The sequence below is a fragment of the Ostrea edulis genome, chromosome 3 (assembly GCF_947568905.1).
Source record: "Ostrea edulis chromosome 3, xbOstEdul1.1, whole genome shotgun sequence".
Taxonomy (NCBI): Eukaryota; Metazoa; Mollusca; class Bivalvia; order Ostreida; family Ostreidae; genus Ostrea; species Ostrea edulis.
The window spans coordinates 94,305,322-94,323,989 of record NC_079166.1 but is presented as its reverse complement, the minus strand read 5'-3'; the positions used below and the strand labels follow the sequence as shown (position 1 = coordinate 94,323,989).

The 18,668-nt window shown below is 36.5% G+C and overlaps 2 protein-coding genes across 2 annotated transcripts; both read right to left on the bottom strand.

Moving 5' to 3' along the window:
• Window positions 1-872: 872 nt before the first annotated feature.
• On the bottom strand, window positions 873-16,573 carry LOC125677157 (uncharacterized). Its single transcript, XM_048915130.2, has 2 exons — window positions 16,351-16,573; window positions 873-1,725 (listed from the first exon to the last, which is right to left on the bottom strand). Exons 1-2 carry the CDS (start codon window positions 16,391-16,393, stop codon window positions 1,139-1,141), a joined length of 630 nt encoding a protein of 209 aa, XP_048771087.1. The 5' UTR covers window positions 16,394-16,573; the 3' UTR covers window positions 873-1,138.
• Window positions 12,092-16,357, bottom strand: LOC125677156 (uncharacterized). Its single transcript, XM_048915129.2, has one exon. The coding sequence runs from the start codon at window positions 14,848-14,850 to the stop codon at window positions 13,894-13,896; it is 957 nt and encodes a 318-aa protein (XP_048771086.1). The 5' UTR covers window positions 14,851-16,357; the 3' UTR covers window positions 12,092-13,893.
• Window positions 16,574-18,668: the final 2,095 nt, after the last annotated feature.

Below are 18,668 nucleotides of genomic sequence, written 5' to 3'. Positions count from 1 at the left end.
GAGGGATACCAACCGATGTGTTGAAGCCTGTACCCCTTATAGACCCCACAGAGTGACACCTTTTTATACTGGGCGACGTGTCGGGCAATATGGTTTCGCTATTGTTTATATTCATGAAGGAACATATATAGAGCGACAAGTATCCTCGGGGACAGACTGTTCACCAGCAGAGATACAAGGTCGGTGGTTAAATGAAAGGTGAAGATAACGAACAGTGATCGATCCCATAACTCCTATAAGGAATACAAAATAAAGAGTTGGGCAAACACGGATCCCTGGACACACCAGAAGTGGGTACAGGTGTCTAGGAAGAGTAAGCGTCCACTGTCGACCGGTCACACCCGCCGTGATCCCTATATCTTGATCAGGTAAACGGAGTTATCCGTAGTTTAAATCAGTATACCAAAAACGGTCTAACAACAGGTATGAAACACATCAGACAGCATTTGACCCAATGATTGCTTGTATTGTCAAACTAGATCGTTATAACGACCATAGAAGTTGCGAAATACTGACTTTAAACGAGACTGTTGAAACCCCTTCACATCAACTTGTTTGTCAGTAGTTTGTCTCGATTTAAAAAAACCCTGACCAGACACAGAACAAGGTCTTGCTTATCGACTCAGTTGAGATATATAAACATATGTAGGGGATAAAGGAATATTGATGCATAAATATGGGAAATTGACGATGGAGAAGATGAAATCATCCCGTTTATCCTAAAGTTGAGTTGTTAGTTTGCCCTTACGGTCTACCTTCAATGAAATAAAGCATTTTTTCCTCTTTGTCAAAGCTCTATTAGTACATATGTACATATATGAGTTTACTCTGGTGTGGCTACAATATAACGACAAACTACTCAAGGTATCAAATAACATTTTTCAACATTTATTGCTGAACAGTATTCATTATTTCAATACAGTTTCACATTTAAAAAGAATTTTAAACCTTGATACAGGAAAATGGTACATGTGAGTTTATCTTTGCAGATGTTATTCTGGAATATAGGTGCGTTAATATCAACCATTGCATTAATTGTTTTCCAATTTGGTCTTCCTTTAAAACTCGTTAGCTAGATCACCACCATCATCTTTTTCTTCTTCTTTTCCTTCTGATGAGTGAGGTTTAACTTCTTTATTTACTTTTTTTTTTCTATTGTAAGGATATACCCTTTTATTTTGCCTGATGATGTTTCTGTGCATGACAGATTTGTTTTGTTCTGTGTTTGTAAGTACCGTTCTATAAGGGTGGCACTAATAAATTTCAATTTTATGTTAAGGAGCTCTTTTGGGTCTGCTTTTATTATAAGAACGCTGTAGAAATGAATCGCTGTGTCCCCTTTTTCTCCAAGTTGCATGCTTTTAACATTACATTGATAGCTTCGATCGTTTTCCAATAAACTATGATTGAAATCTTGTTGTCGGGGTGTTTGAAGAAGAGCCCGATCTCTAGGACTAAATTTCGCATAAGCCTCAATATATTCCCCAGAGAAATCTTCATTTCTTGAGTAACATACTCCTTCAAAAGGGAAATTGTCCCTCTTATATGAGTAACCTCTTTCTTTCTCCAAATACCCGATACAACATCCTCCACAATTCAGATTGAATTCGTTGAATTCTGGAAGAAATTTTTCCTTGAATGTTTTTAGTTTACTATTCATTTCATATCCCGTGTCGTATTCCCTTCCCCTCAAATGCGTATAACACCCTCCGTGATGAGATTTTACTGGAATAAAAAAAATATCATATTATACACTTAGTATATTCAATTTTAACAGAAACAAAACATAACATTTGTTTCTTATTGTACAACTTTCAGTGTTTACTCCGGAGCGTGGAATTGCAGGAATCCCGGTTAACTATTATAAACACCCCCTTCCCCCTAAAAGTTGATTTCTTGTGGACTTAATACCGCACATAGAAGTCTGGATTTGTAGTCCGCATAAATTTTAGATATACTATGCAATAAAATGGTGGGTTATAGCACTATGAAAGGCGATGATAACAAACAGTTATCAATCTAATAACTCCTATAGGCAATACAAAATAGATAGTTGGGCAAGCGCGGACCCCTGGATACACCACAGTTGGGATTAGGTGCCTAGGAAGAGTAAGCATCCCCTGTTGACCGGTCACACCCGCTGTGAGCCCTATATCCTGATCAGGTAAACGAAGTTATCCGCAGTCAAAATCAGTGTGCCCTATATCTTGTTCAAGTACACGGAGCAATCCGTAGTCAAATCAGTGTGCAAAGAACGGTCTAGCAATCGGTTTGAAACACGTCAGACAGCATTTGACCCAATGAGAGGTTATATTGGCAAACTAGATCGTAATACCGAACATACAATTTGTGAAATGCTGAATTTAATCGAGACTGTTGAAACCCCTGTGCCATCAGCTTGTTTGTTAGTAGCCTGCCTCGATTTAAAAACTGACCATAAGCAGAACAAGCTCTTGCATATCGAATCAGTCGAGATATATAAACACCACATGCAGGTAATAATGGAATATTGTTACATAAATATGAGAAGTTGACGATAGGGAAGCTGAAATCATCCCGTTTGTTTTAAAGTTGAGTTGTTAGTTTGCCGTTGATATCTATTTTCAATAAGATATCAAAGTATGAAGCAGAAGTGGACGACTCTGTGGTGTCTTTTATTTCGAGTTCATAGAATCGATATATGAATGAAATTTATTATTGATAATAGAGAATACACCAGTGATATATCTATACGTCGAATTGAAGGCCAGAGTAAGTGATTTGTTCTTCTCAAGTGAAAGTTTTTGAATAAATTCTGCTTCATAGAATTATAAGAACAAGTCAGGTAACAAAGGGACACACAATTCGTGCCCATGAAATAAAAAATATGCTGGAGTTCCTCATTGACAATATCTTCGTAGTCTTTGATGATCAGGTCTTCCAACAGTCTGTTGGAATTCTCATGGGCACAAATTGTGCTCCTTTGTTAGCTGACCTGTTTCTATATTCATATTCAGAATTTATTCAAAACCTTCTACGTGAGAAGAAAAAATCTCTCGCTGTGGCCTTCAATTCTACTTTTCGATGACGTTTTGTCTATTAACAATGATAGCTTTCATTCATATGTCGATTTGATATATCCCTGTGAGCTCCAATTAAAGGACACCACAGAGTCGTCCACTTCTGGTTCATACTTAGATATTTTATTGATAGTAGAAATTAACGGCAAACTGACAACTCAACTGTATGACAAACAGGATGATTTCAGCTTCTCCATCGTCAACTTCCCATATGTATGTAGCAATATTCCATTATCACCTGCATATGGTGTTTATATATCTCAACTGATTCGATATGCACGAGCTTTAGAGACTATAACACATTGTTCTAAAGGTGATTGTTATATATGCATGCATATTTAATGTTTTCTCCGTTATTCATGAAAAGTCAGATTTGAAAAATGAAAATATAGCGCATTTTTGTATTAATATATATTCACACCTTCTCTCACCGCACTCACACAGCGGCATCAAGAAACAAATGAATTATGAGATTATCTATACTTATAGACTAACAATATTTTTGTCGATAAACTCCAAAACGCTTTCTCCAGAGATACTGCTTGCACCTTTGATAATGTATCATAAATTAATTAAAACTCTACTTTCGCTTTCGATTAACTACCCTGAAATAGCAAATATGAAAGTAATGTGGCGGATCCAAGCCAGTTTTCTTTTTTAATGACAACTTAAGATAATACGATATGAAGTTAATTTGTTGTTTATCGATGCCTATTATTGATCTTGCAGAATAATAAAGTTTGATACTTGTTAAATAAATCTTCGTTTAACAAATGAAGATTATTTCATCAAACTTTTTAAATCTAAATTTTATCGTAAATAGCTTTAATTGCATTTATTCTATGTACATCTATAGACACTTAAAGTGGTAATACGGAAATATATAGGGTCCTTGAAAACAGATCGTATTGTCGATGATTTTACATATATATTGATTAAAGTTATATTAACATTATTCTTTATTGATGCTTTTCTTTGTACATGTATAACAACAATAATTGACTACAATTTATAAATGTGTAGAGTTCAGCCGGGTTCGATCGCCGGTGGCCAGTTAGCTCATTTGGTAGAGCACCTGACTAGAGATTCAGAGGACCCGGGTTCGAATCCCGATATGGTCAGTTGCATTTTATCCCTTCTTGTTACTTTTGGTACTGTGACCAGCCCCTGGAACTGACAGGTGAAAATGCCTGCCAGGGGATTAAGATCCTGGGTTGATGTCTTCAGGTGTGAAGACATTTAAGGAGGGAGGAATATAGCGGCCAGTCGGGTTCGATCGCCAATGGCCAGATATCTCAGCTGGTAGAGCACCTAACTAGCAATTCAGGAATCCCGGGTTAAAATCCTGGTCTGGTCCGTCTATATATATATATATATATATATATATATATATATATATATATATTCCACATTTACAGGCGAATGATGAAACATGGGACTGCATATGATTGCGAAAACTTTGCCTATGTTTTAATTGTTTTCCACACACATCACACAAAAAATAATCCTCTGATTGTTTAATTTTTTAAAGTTTCCGTTCAGTAGAATCCAACTCGGCACATAGCACTTCATCTTCACTACTATTAAAATCGTCGATTTCGTCTCTTTTCCTTTTTGATTTAGGTTTTCCTCGTTCATGACTTTCTAACTCCATGATTGGCAATGAAATGAGAAAGTTTCACTCCAAATTGCTATATATATTGTATGTACCGCATTCTAACGTTAGGAATGTTGCATATGCGCAGTGACCGCATTCCTGCGTCATAATGATTGGAAATACCATGCATACCTTTTCATGTTGCTATCGCATTCCGCGGCAAAATTGACGGCTGGTGTAACTATCGCGCAAAAAAAATATATTTTCACTCTAATCAAGAACACATTATTTAGTACCCGATCTAGACCATGTTGAGACTCTTCCTTAATTCATGTAGACATGTGTTTATAATGTATTGCTCGCGGAGAAGTCTGGGAATCAATTTGTTATATCTTTCCAGAGTCCTCTTCTTTCTCGAGAGGGAAATAATTGGGCTAATTATATGTCTCATGACATTGCAGTTTTCCCGAAAAATTCTTTGATCGTAAGATAGAGTGGGGAAAGTGTTGTTAAGTATGAAGGTTATGACTTTAGACAGTGCTCTCATAGTATCTATATGTGGCTCTCGTATGAGCATTATTCTGCTGCGTTCGTTAGGTTCTCTCCCTAGACTTTTTAAGAATTCATAGTGAGCAAAAACGAATGATCCAGCCATGTCTACCTTCATTGGTGAAATAATAAATATCAAACACAATCAACACATTTATTATGAAAAGAAAAAAAGATTATCATGTTTTTCCAACTTTAGTGTAGGTCATTGAGAGACGGTATCACACAGGTAAATCCCTCGAGATTTAAAAGTCATTGAATGTCTCGAGATTTAAAATCATTGAGCGGATTTGTATTAAACATGTAACATACTCATATATCAAATGTTAACCATTTTTTCTTTTGCACATATTTGGACTTCTTTGCAAATGTAGCTGGCTTCATTTTCACATAGCTAGATAGTTTGTCATCTTTTAGTTTATTATCTTTCACATCAATGCTTTTATTTTCCTCACTAACACGATACTTCATCTCTGCCTCATCATTTGACTTCTGCGCTGAAATATTTGACTGGTCGTCTGACTCCAATCCTTCACCATGCTGGGGTTCGTCCATTCTTTGCTGGAGTAGGTCTTCATATTTTCTCTTCGGAATCAACACGAGTTCTTTTGACATGTTTCAGGTAGCTTTGAACAATGAGAGGTACCAAGTGTCTGGTTTTCCACAATAGTTTCTTCCTTGAAGTCCACTTAACGTCTGGTGCGATGAGTTTTCGCAGGATGGTTTTATATTTTTAAAATTTTTGCTTATCTTCATTAAAAATAGCAAGTACACCTTTAGCAATGTTATATAATATTTCAAGGATAATTTGAAGTAGGTCTTTCGTGATGGGTTTTAATATGTATGTGACCTGCTGCTTTGGACTCGATGTTAAATACAAACAAAGAGACTTTATTTTTTCGTCATTCATTTTGGTTGAAAAGGTTTAGTGACCTGCCCAGGTAAAATGTCAGTGCGCAACTGATACGCTTTGTTGGAATGCGGATTTAAATCTACTAGTAAACAGCCGTACGGCTTAGCTGTGGCCTTTTCAAAAACGTCCATAAAGTATTTACTCTTCCTTGGGAATAGCTGTTTACCAAATAATTGGATTTGTAATCGATCTCTGTAGGACGGGAACAGGATAAAATAATGACAATTTAGAGAAGCAGTGCGCATAGCTTTGCCCTTATGAAATAAGTTTTGCATTAAATGAATAACAGTAATATCGTAATGAGGTGATCCAACGCAAAGCAAATGCACCATGTCCAAGTTGTCAGCTGCATCGATCATGAGGTCGTCTAACACTAATATTTTATGCCCCTTAGTATTACCCCATTCATGCATTTCATCAGCTGGAGGGAACCCTTTGTAAAACTCTATGAAAGGCATGTCTTGTTTCATTTGATTGTACAAGTCTAGCCATACGCCATGATTCGAACGACGGGTTCCTTAAACATCCCATCAGCATGTTTTAATATTTCTCGGGTAAAGTAACTTTTACCGGAGCCGCTCACCCCCATCACAAAAATACTTGTGGGTGCTTCTAAAGGCACCAAACTTTGTTTGTTCCACCATACGTCATTCATCGTTGATGACATTCATTGAAATGCATCACAAACTTTAAAAGCACATAAATATAAAATGTTTACAATATTTTATTTTCAGAAACACTGCATTGACCATGATTACAATTATATAAACAACACTCAAAGTTTCTTTTAATCAGATTATATACAAATTCATCATTGATGCTTGTTTGATTATAAAATAAATGTAAAAAGTAATCTATCGATAGGTCTCTACATCTACACATTAAATACAGTAAGCAATATTGTCCACACACATTAGTATTTCCACTTTGTAATTGTCTTGGATTAATGCTTGTTTTAGAAAATCTCTTCATGAATTGTCTCAAATACATGGAATAAACAGCCGGTGAATTCCCAAACGAATCAAAGCATTCCAATTCATTCTGCTGGTTAAGATAAAAAGCGACCCAGTGACGTCCAAGTAAATAGGTCGGATCTGTATTCACGATCACTCCCGTCCTAAGGGGTAGATGGGGTGGTATGTGGTCGACTGGAAATACCCCTAAAACGCAACTCTCCATGTAGACATCACACTGTATGGCGCGCTGTAATTGTTCCGTATTCATTCTACGATAACGTCTCTGGAACTTTTGATCTTAAACAGGGCAGGGAATGTGGCGTAGACAATACACGTGACGGTATTCGGCAGGGCTTTACTAAACTGAGCTTCAATACGTGTGTTTCCTTGTTTTAATAAGGTGGTGTAATTTTCTTGAGACGTGATCTGAGGCTCAATGTCGAAACAGTACAGGGCATATCCCTGTGCAATATCGTCTCTGTTTAACTGGTTCCCCGAGTCTTGCATCCATTTCCCCATCACTTCAAACATACTATCAAAGGCGGGAAGAATGGTCTGTCCACTAGAATCGTCATAATTAAGCCTAAGAGGATTGCCCCCAACGGGAATGTTGTCCACGTACAGGCCTATCGGATTCAACCCATAATGCGTAAAATTAAATGGGTTGGTTGAATAGGTCCCTGCTACAGCGGCAGAATCCACAAAAGCCACAACCACTTGATTAGGTTTCATTCCTTGAAACATGTTGTCCCAGGTGAAGGTGACTTGTCCTGTTGGAATGGCCATCATTTTGATTTCAGTTCTAGTATACGGGTATAAGGCTGGGTTTTTTTGTAGAATTTCCGCATGTCCGTAGATCAGAGCAGGATTGATTTGTAGTTTACAGACTCTCAAGAGGATGTCATCTACGATGACTTGAAAGTCTGCATCAGTCTCGTTGGTAATGAGACAGAATTCCCCCTTCGAACGATAGAGTCGCACACCGATGGACACTTGGTTCAGTATGTAACGATCCATTTTGAATACGTCTGAGTAGAGGGTCCTTCCAGGTTGACGGTTTTTGAAAATGTTTAGATCGAGAATACAACCCATTATTTTGGCCATTTTTAACATCATGATCGTCCATTGCGCCAGGGGTATCCTTGATAAAGAGCTGAGAAGTTAGCTGGGATGTTTTTGCCCCTGATCCGTAAGAAAGTAAAGTCTCAAACATGCACTTGTAAGGGTAATGATTTGTTGTCGAGGTAACTGATTTTCCTTGAAGTGTGACATCTACTTGACAAAGAACCTGCCAGTAAATTGACAGGGCCCACATACTCTATCCCGTTTAAATGGGATCCATTGCTGTGAACAATTCTGGCTTTAATGTACACTTTACTCTGCTTCAAGTTTACGTATTCCATTCCATTCTGACCAGAAATGATGAATTATATCGGTGAATTTCCGCTGATTTGAGATATCGGTCTAACTTCTTGATAGTAAATTTTCTCAATGGCGGTCTGAGTGGGTGGTAGGGAAAATAAATTTAGGCTGCTTGGCTGGGCATCTTGAAATTGTACGGCTGCCATCATGCAAATATATCGTTAAAATTATCAAGCTTATTCTTCTTAGGTGAACGTTTTCGAACTTGTTTTGTTTTCCGTGACTGCTTTGTTTTCTTCGAGTTCTGTTGACGTGGTTTTCTAGATTTTTGTTGACGAGCTTTCTTGGATTTCTGCGGGAGTCGTTTCGTCTTTTGAGGTGATGTTTTCCTACCAACCGTTTTAGCTTTGCTTGGCTTACGCACTTTAGACGTGTTGCGCTTCTGACGTTTCGGGGTAGAAATGACGATATTTTCATTCTTGTTTCTTTTTATACCTTTCTTCAGCTCATCCTTGGCTTGTTGCACAACTTGCTCGGCGGGTGATACAAGTTGCAATTTCGGCAAGTCCTTTTGTTGTGGCATCACATGGGCATCGTTCTCTATAGGTATCATAAACTGTTTTGTTGAACCCATCAGAGCTCCCTCGGTTTGATTTTTATTCCCGTAAGCGATGTATGATACATTCGATACATTTCTATAGTAGTCAATCCACGTTTTAGGATCTGGTACATACATTTTTTCGTTAATAAATCCATGTTTAGATAAATGGGAAGGCTCTAAAATGAAGTGTAATGCTGTACGGCTGATCTAGAAATGAGGCTAAAACACCTTCTCTGGTGGTTATATAGATGTCGATATCGGAAATGCTGTTTATTTTTACTGGCATGTAATGTCCCACATTGAATACAGAATCCCAATTGTCAGGTGAATTACCCATTAATTTTCTGAGGATGGGCTGTTTGTCACCATCTACAATTGACTCTCCGCATATATTGGAGTAGATATACAATGGCTTTAACGCTTTCAGATGTTTGCTAGAAGAAATATTTGCTTCTAGTAAAGCAACTTTCCAAACCCCTTCTAAATTTAGAGATGTATTCAAATGACATTTGAAATGATATGCCTTATTTTGAGGAAAATACTGTAGGGAAGATTCACTGCTTACAATGGCGTAAATACTCATGTTGATTGCTCTGTATCTTTTATATCATTGATATCACTGGGATCCACATGTTATATTTACTTGACCACCCTTCAAAAGACATGAGGTATTCGACCTTGCCATTAACATTGCGCTTTCTATTTTTTTTGTCAATGATCCAAAGGAAATCTTCATTTTTATCAACTTTTTGTAGCTCTGACTCGTAAAAATTTCCCTTGATCGACTAGTTTGAAGAATCTTTTATTTTATACATAGGAATGCCTTGTATGCGAAAGCGTTGCGCTACCTTAAATATTTCCTTGGAAAACTGCTCGTTGTATACCCTTTTAAAGACAGCATTTTCGTGGCTTATTCTAACCATGTCATTTAATTTCAGATGAAATGGAGTACGCTTAACGGTTTTTGTCTTCACAGGTTTCAAATACTGATAGGCCCAAACATCAGCCTCGTTCCTTTTGGTTACATCTTTTGATGTAATAGCGATGGCTCGTACTGCGAGCTCTAATGACTAGAGCGCGGGAAATAATCCGAGCTAACTCTAAACCTCTAACAAGGAAAATTTTTTGACGCCAATCCCAGAAGTCCCTTGTCAAAAATGGCTGAGATCTTGCAAAGTCACACCTTGGAATATGATTGTGAACTTACGTGGATTATCAACCTAATCTTGTGACCTCCTTGCTCCAAAATGTAGTGCACCATTAGGCGAAATGTTTAACGAAGTGCAATGTTTATGAAAGGCAGGCTAAGATGATGTGTGACGTCACGTCTACGTTTTGACGTACGTCATAATTAGACTGACAGTGGCGGATCTAAATATGTACCGGTACTTGTTATTTCCATCTGTAAAAGTCATACTACCGGGACAATATTGAATATACATAAACATTAAGCATACGTAATATCATCTTCACAAGTCAAGGGTTATTGATTCGTTACCTCGCACTAACCCTTGACATCAGTCGCTATTTAAAAGTTGGGCTCGAGAAAAAGGATGACGCAAAACGTTAAAATTAATCAGCCAATGGGATTTCTTGTTTCAGATGAAAGTTTGGTAAGGGAATAAACAGAAAGTAAAAAATGGCGTCCGTTGATGAAAAGATGTGAAAAACATCAAATCGATCATTTGACTGAAAACCAAAAGCTTTCGATATCATGTATCAGAGAAGGAAAAGATGTTTTTATTGGGACTAAAACCGGCAGTGGTAAATCGCTACCTTACGAAGTTGTTCCCATTATTTTGGGGGGAAATGCAGTGACGCTGATAGTCGCCCCACTTTTCAACATCATTGCGTGTTAAATTATTTCGTAACGTAATCAATAATTCACATTTTTCGTCCTTTAATTGTTGTAGTTTATTATATAGTTCATAGTCAATTTTAGACAACTTGTTTAATTTGTTAAAACATAGTCGACAAACGTACTACGACAATCCATCATTTTCATTCGGCTCATACCCCCAAAACCTCGTCTAATTGTTTCTTCAAACAAAACGAACTCCCAAAAATCAATCGATGGTATCTGTCTTGTACTAATTGGCCACAAATTCTACACCATAATGCCGTCGCCATGAGTGTTTACTGTTTAGTTTTGTTTTCGACCGATTATAAAAGCCGTTGTCTGATTGGTTTGCAGCTCCAGGCTGCAAACCAATCATATGTTTCTTCTCGAGCCCAACTTTTAAATAGCGACTGATGTCAAGGGTTAGTGCGAGGTAACGAATCAATAACCCTTGACTTGTGAAGATGACGTAATATGGCATCGAATACAAATTGTGTATAATCGACTGCAAACCACAAATCTGATTAAAATACTAAATTCTCAATAGGAAAAAGGGAGACTAATTTTTTTTTAAATTGTTAGAATATGTGAGGGATCAAAGGTACTGAATTAGTACTATTTAAGAAATTGCAAAAAAAAAATCGATGGAAATCGGTCGGATTGAAAACATTTTTTTTTAAATCTTTGGTTTCTTTCCCGCGCCTAAAAATGATAAGTGCTTAAATCCATTTCCTTTTAACATGTCCGGTAATGCAAACCACGATGACACCACCACCCACCCACCCACCCCCTTCTCCCTCATGATAACCAACCATGCCACTTGCTATGAACGACTTAAATATCATTAATTAATTCTAGTTTTGTGAATCAATCTTAATTAATTTATCCTCAAAATAACAGTGGAGAGGGGCTGGAACCAATTATGTTGCAATTTTATACAATGATTATATGTGAATGCTGAAATATTTCATCATTGTGTTACAACTAGGATTATGTACAATATTATAAAAATTGTTCTAGTTTTCTCTTTTGGAACATACCATTGCTACAAAGGGATTATCATATGAATTTCATTTCTTTAAGATAAGTTCACATATGTGTGTGTGTGTGTGTGTGTGTGTGTGTGTGTGTGTGTGTGTGTGTGTAGGGGGGGCATGGGGCATATACATGCCCAATAGTTGAATTTATCGCTTTATTTTTAAATTTTCATTATATTGAAATGCGTTTTGTGTTTAAAGGCAGTGCTGTTTAGGCCTAAACATAGTTTTACAAACTTGAAAGGTTTGGGCATTTTTATCATGCAATTAGTAACTTAAAAAGATTGAGAGTAGAAAAAAAAAGGAAAGTAGAGGCTGAGAGCATACAGCAGAACAGGTCATGCATCAAAGGTTAAGCCAGACACAGTGAAGGCAGCAGAAATAAAATGTATATACATGTATAGCATAAAAATATTTCAATTAGATTCATGTATTCATGTTTTAATGATTTTTAATATAAAACCTTGGGAGAAAATTCATGTAATGAGTATTTGGCAAATAGATATTGTTTAAATTGAACCTGATCAAAGCATGAACATTACAAAATATATATACATGAAGTTGCGTTCGCCCAAACGGTAGCACCGTCAACATATTATTATTTAAAGATATATGTGGGGTTTCATTATAACTCCGCACTATATCTGGTGAAACGTCTACAGATCGTTTTATTCTATTTTTTGTAAAGTATCTATATATTCTAGACTTCAAAGTCTGTATAACGCGTTCAGAATAATTGGCTTTGGTATCCGAGTTTCGTGTTGTGAAAAAGTATATATCTTGAGATTTTAAATATTCTTGCAACAAACGATTTGTAAATTCACAACCTTTGTCCGTCCTGAGTAATTTACATTTGCGACCCTTTTGTAAAATCTGTTTAAACCCTTCTACCACTTTTTTACCAGTTTTATTTTTTAAAGGTTGAACCCATACAAATCGTGAAAAAATGTCGATCACAACCAGTAAAAACTTAATACCCTTATGAAATGTTGACAAGGAAGACATATCCGCCAGATCAGAATCCCACTGATTGTCAATACCCGATACAACAACTCTTGCTCTTTTGACAGGGCGTCGAGCTTGTTTTTGCAAACTGTAATCGTCTTGATTATTCAACCATTTTCGTATTTTATGTCTTCCAATATTAATTCCGCGAGCCTTCAAAGATTCGTGTAGTTTTGATGGTCCAAAGTAAGAACCTGACGACTTTAGATTATAATACTCTTTCTGTAACAATTTGTCAATTGCATTACTTATATCAATACCTGGAAAGGTGTGAAATAAAATAAATTTGAAAGTGATTTTTTTTTTTATTACAATAAAGTACAAATGCATACATAGCTATATTTACCATCAGTTGAAGTCATTTTCACAGTTTATTCACCAAGACAGTCAAATTCACTTTAAGGACATAACTGTTATCTTTGAATATTTATAAGATATGTACAAATCATGTACTTTGAACACGTTCATACAAAAGCATCCCATCCCGACTACCGCGATTTAAACTTCACCATCGTCTCGCAAATTTTGGTAATTTCTTCTCTCCAGGATTCCGTATCAGGTATATGTCTTTCTGTCCATTTAGAGACATCGCTGTTAACTTTCATTCAATTGGGTATGTTTAAGGAAGCGATTTCCTTCAACCACTTCTTCATAACGATTTCTTTATTGACTTTTCCTACTGTCAACTCGAAATACATCCATGGGTGGGTTAAAGGAGTCTCCATGATGCATGGATGATGCACTTGGCTTGGATGCTCGACAGAACATCCATAACACTGTTCATATACTATATCACTCAATAATAAATCGACAATTTCCACAGCAAAAATCATATTATAACTCCGTATCATCTGTCTGCAATGTTTCTCACTCATTCGTTCCATGGTGAATTGCTCTGTGCTAGCAATAGGCGAATGATTTGGTTTTTACAACTGTTCGGTTATCTATACTCTTTCTGAAATATTTTAGCAATTTCAGCAATTTACATCTGGAATGCTAAGAAGTCCTTCTAAAGACTGGAGGTCGATACCGGCAGGAAGGACGGGTATGTAATTCCTGATGATCGACGTCATGTCTTTCAGATTTTGTAGCTTTGCTCGGTTGAGTTTCACACCTCTTGTAGTAGGTACGAAATATCCATTAGGGTCTGGTTTCCAGTAATGGCGGAGATCCTCGAGTGGAAATTCTTTAGAAGCAGTTATATAAATATTACTGCCTAGGTACCACATCTCTTCGAAATCCCGTTCGAAATACTTCTTCAAAGCTTCTTCCATACCGTTTAGAAAGCCTTCTAGCGCTAACCATTCTGTCAAGGACAGTGTAACACCTTTCTTGGTAGGAAAGAGTTTCTGATTTTCCCAACCATACTGACGAATGTGAATTTGTACAACGTTGTCAATCTCGCATAGGCTGCCTGTGACATAGATTTCACCTCCTAAATGAAGCTGGCATAATTGTGTGTACTTCTTGGAAGTCTTCTTGTTATTCGCAGGGTTGGAACTCGTTGGATTGTTGGTAGGTTCTCTTGCATTGCTGAAATCGTCTTGTCGCAATGGGCTAGCGAGTTCAGATTGACCTGTTTCTTCCAATGCACGACAGAATGAATGAAAAGCCTTCTTCCCTCGTTTTGGTAGATACTCTAAGATCTTCTTAGTCTTGGCAAATCGAGTGAGTTGTGCTAACACAACTTCTTTCATCTCTAGAGTTAAAATACAGTCACTATATAACTTGTCCGCTATTAACTCGGGAGACATCTCCTTCACCAACATCGAATGATTTCTTCTCAAAATTTCACGATGTACGTCTTCCATTTGCAATGTGATAAAATTTAATGTGAATGATAGAGAAGATGATTTCTTGCATGCATTTATAGTCCTTCTCACATTCCATTCTCTCTCACGTGATTTAGTGAAATATTTCAGACTTCCCATTCCTTAAATACATACATCGCTAATTCTAGTACATTTTCAACATTCCAATTGTTGCATAGACTTCAATACTTTTTTCCTATGTTCTTGATTTAAAATAGGCTTTATAACAGTTTCTATTTCTAAAATACGTCTTCTAAATCTAACTCTATCTCTAGCACATTCTTCCCATGGTCCTATTCTTCAACAATTGTCTACATAGTACACTTCACACAGTTTATCTGTGAAGTGAACACAGTTATTAGACATGTTTTCTTACAATGATATTTCCGTAAATTAAACTGTTAGTCTTTTATACACCTCCTCAAGCCAGTGATCTATGATTCTCTGGATTTCTGAGGTCTTTTTCGGTACTCGTTTTTTCAGTTCTTGTCCTGTGATATGAATGAGAATCATCCCCTCGGAAGTGCGAATGTTCTCGAATATATACTTGCAATGCTCTGGATATTCTTCAAAGGTAATTGGAAATACTCCAGATATCAGAAAGTCTTTGATGAATTGAAATCCCGCAGCATCTCTTTCTTTGCGTTCCTTGATACACTGCAATACATAGCGACGAGCGTTGTTGCCAGTTCCAGGCATGGTATATAGATAAATGAAATTTAAAGGTCTGAGTCAAATATAGTTTCTGCAATGACCATATGTCAATGTCTAACGTTTAAAGTGCTTTGATGTTGGCGCTCATATTTATACCTATACGCGATATTTAAATAATCCGCATTCCTTTCCAAGTCCTTGCACTCTGAGCTAAAAATACCTAACATTTCTGTGACGTCACACATTCCACAGACCTTGAAGTCTGCAGTCTGAGCCAGGAGCCTTAGTTTGGCAGTACTTTTGTATGTATATATATATAATCCAAATAGAAAGAGTTGATATCACACAGTGAAAATAATTCAATAAAAAGGCAGGAAAATATGCAGTTCAATAAAAAAGCAGGAAAATATGCAGTTCAATAAAAAAGCAGGAAAATATGCAGTTCAACAAAATAGCAGGAGAATATGCATTTATCGGCAATAACCGTGATAACGTGAGGTCGAACACTGCATGTGTACACAAAACACACTTCACACACTGCATGTGTACACAAAACAGTTCAAACACTGCATGTGTACACAAAACCCACTTCAAACACTGCATGTGTACACAAAACACACTTCAAAATCTTCAAATACTTTCCAGTTTGAAATCTTACATATACACTTGTGTATTCAACAAGAGGGACTGATACAGCATATCTGTTCGTACTCTCAGGAACACCAACAACAGTCAGTCGAAGAGAAAAGAGATTTTCCACCCACTCATAAAATCTTAATAGCATTAAAACTAATTACCCATTAGTCGGGTAGATTTCTGTATTCTAATTTTTGTAAAAAATTGTAATTTATATCAAAATTAATAAAACTTAGTTCATTAACATCATTTGGAATATACCTTGACCAGTGGCGTTTTTCATTTGAACATTAAACAATGCAGATTGAATGAAATCAAGTACGTTCCTACCTTTATGTGAAAGCTGAAGAAAAGGAACAGTAATCAATCTCATAACTCCTATAAGGAATATAAAATAGAGAGTTGGGCAAACACGGACCTCTGGACACACCAGAGATGGGATCAGGTGCCTCCCTTCTCGATCGGTCACACCCGCCGTGAGCCCTATATCCTGATAAGGTAAACGGAATAATCCGTAGTCAGAATGTATGTGTCGAAACTAGTCATGATAAATTCCTCCGCCTTATACGGACCTCTTTTTCATATATATATATATATATATATATATATATATATATATATATATATATATATATATCAATGTCGATGAGTCATCAATTTTAAGTTTGACGGGTTTAGTTATCCATCGTCATTCATTCTTTATTCTCATAAACAATAGCTACACTGACATGAAGATTGTTTTACAATAATTTACATTAAGGTTTTGTTTTGTTCATTGCAAAGCATGCATAAAGATCGTTAGTTGGAGTATCTACAAACAGTCGTTAAGAAATGTTTGCTCATTTTAGGTGTCTCCAAAACTACATGTAAAACTCTGCATTTCTTTCTTACGTTGAAACTCGAAAACAACTCAACAACGATTTGATAGGAATGTTGATCCTTAAGTTAAAGTGAAATGTGTGATATGTAATCATATGTTATTTCATTGATAAGAAGATATTTGGGAAATATTGCTGAATATACCATACCTGCATCTGATGAGACTTTTGGGATATTAATAAATGTCCAGACACTGAAATTTATGTCAACTCAAAAGATTAAAATCTACCCGATATCATAAGAAAAAGAGGAACATCAATATTCAATTTCCCCTATTTAGAAGTTCTGAAATACCCAGAAAAGAGTTTGATCAAATATAAGTTAAAATGAAATGTGCTACATGTAATTAATTTCATTATCAAAAGGGGAAGATGTTTGAGAAATAAATATCCCTGCATTTAGTGAGATTTTCGGAAAGGAAATAATTATCAATATACTGAAATTCATATCTATGTTAAGACTGAATCTACCCTATACCAGAGGTAACTATATTTTGTTCCAGCTTAACATTTAAACTACCTGGTTTTCTAAAATTAAAGGAACCAAAATCTGGGTCAGATAGAAAAGATTTGAATTAAAATGTTCTTGGTTTCACGGGAATGCTTTCTGTTTTACAGTCTACACGAGTTAATTATCAACGCTCAACTAGCCCGGGTTCCCGGGCGATGTAAACGCCTACTTTTGAGGGATACTAGATAAGCTTTGCCACCCAGTAAGCTCTATATTAGACCTGTCTTTCAGGGATACCGAGTTCATTATCAAGGTTCAACTAGCCCAGGTTTCCGGGCGATATAAACACCTACTTTTGAGGGGTTCCAGAAAAGCTTTACCACCGAGTGAGCCTTATGCTAGCTATGCTAGACATGTCTTTCAGGGATACCGAGTTAATCATCGAAGCCCAACTACCCCAAATTCCAGTGTGCTAAAGTCATCTACTTTTGAGGGATACATGTACCAGATAAGCTTTACAACTCAGCGAGCCCAAATCTAGACCTGTCTTTCAGTAATGCCGAGTTAATTATCAAAGCATACCTATTCCGATTTTCAGAGTACTGTGCTAACCTGTCTTTGAGGGTTTTCTACACAAAGAGCAATATAATGTTCAAGGTGACTACAATGGAATGAATATTAAGCAAACAAAAAGGAGACTGACTTGCCCTATCAATCATCTGATTTTAGTTAAAAGTATCGCTAGTCACAAGGGCTATGACATGTAGAAAAAAATCCCGTTCTGTATATTTAAGCGAAATTCTAATTTTAGTAAAAGAATAAAACAGCATGTGTTTTTGAAACTTTAATGCCCCCCCCCCCCCAATACCTTAACTGATAAAATGCTGTTCTTTTCTGTTTTTCCTAAATATGCATTTAGTTTTTATACCGCATCAGCTAACTTATAAAGAAAATAATATTTAATACTGATTCACATCTTTAGGTATGTAGTTCTTACAGATGTTTGGCTGTAGAGAAGAGTTTTGAAAATTTGTCAATTTTCTCCGCCCCTGACGTCCAAGATCCCCTAAAGTCCAATGTTTACAATTTATATATATCAGCCTGGTCCTAAAGATGATTTGAAAAGAATTGAAATAGCGTTTATTATGAAGTCAAATATGTTCAATTCTTAACGCACGCCGACGGACTAAGATCAGCTGTAGAAGGTCTGAATGCCTCAGGTGACCTAAATATTGTAGAAAAGGACGTCTGATTTGAACAGAAGTGGAAGTCATCCCGAAAATTGGATAATTTCATATTGTTCTTTGGTGCTTTTCATA

What these genes read in the sequence shown, in the direction of transcription:
- LOC125677156 (XM_048915129.2), bottom strand. Translation starts at nt 14,850, where the DNA reads ATGGGAAGTCTGAAATATTTCACTAAATCACGTGAGAGAGAATGGAAT.
- LOC125677157 (XM_048915130.2), bottom strand. Translation starts at nt 16,393, where the DNA reads ATGAGATTGATTACTGTTCCTTTTCTTCAGCTTTCACATAAAG. An exon ending in TCTTCAGCTTTCACATAAAG is followed by an intron (nt 1,726 to 16,350) that starts GTAGGAACGTAC and finishes TTTTTATTCCAG; the next exon opens with TAAAATCTCATCACGGAGGG.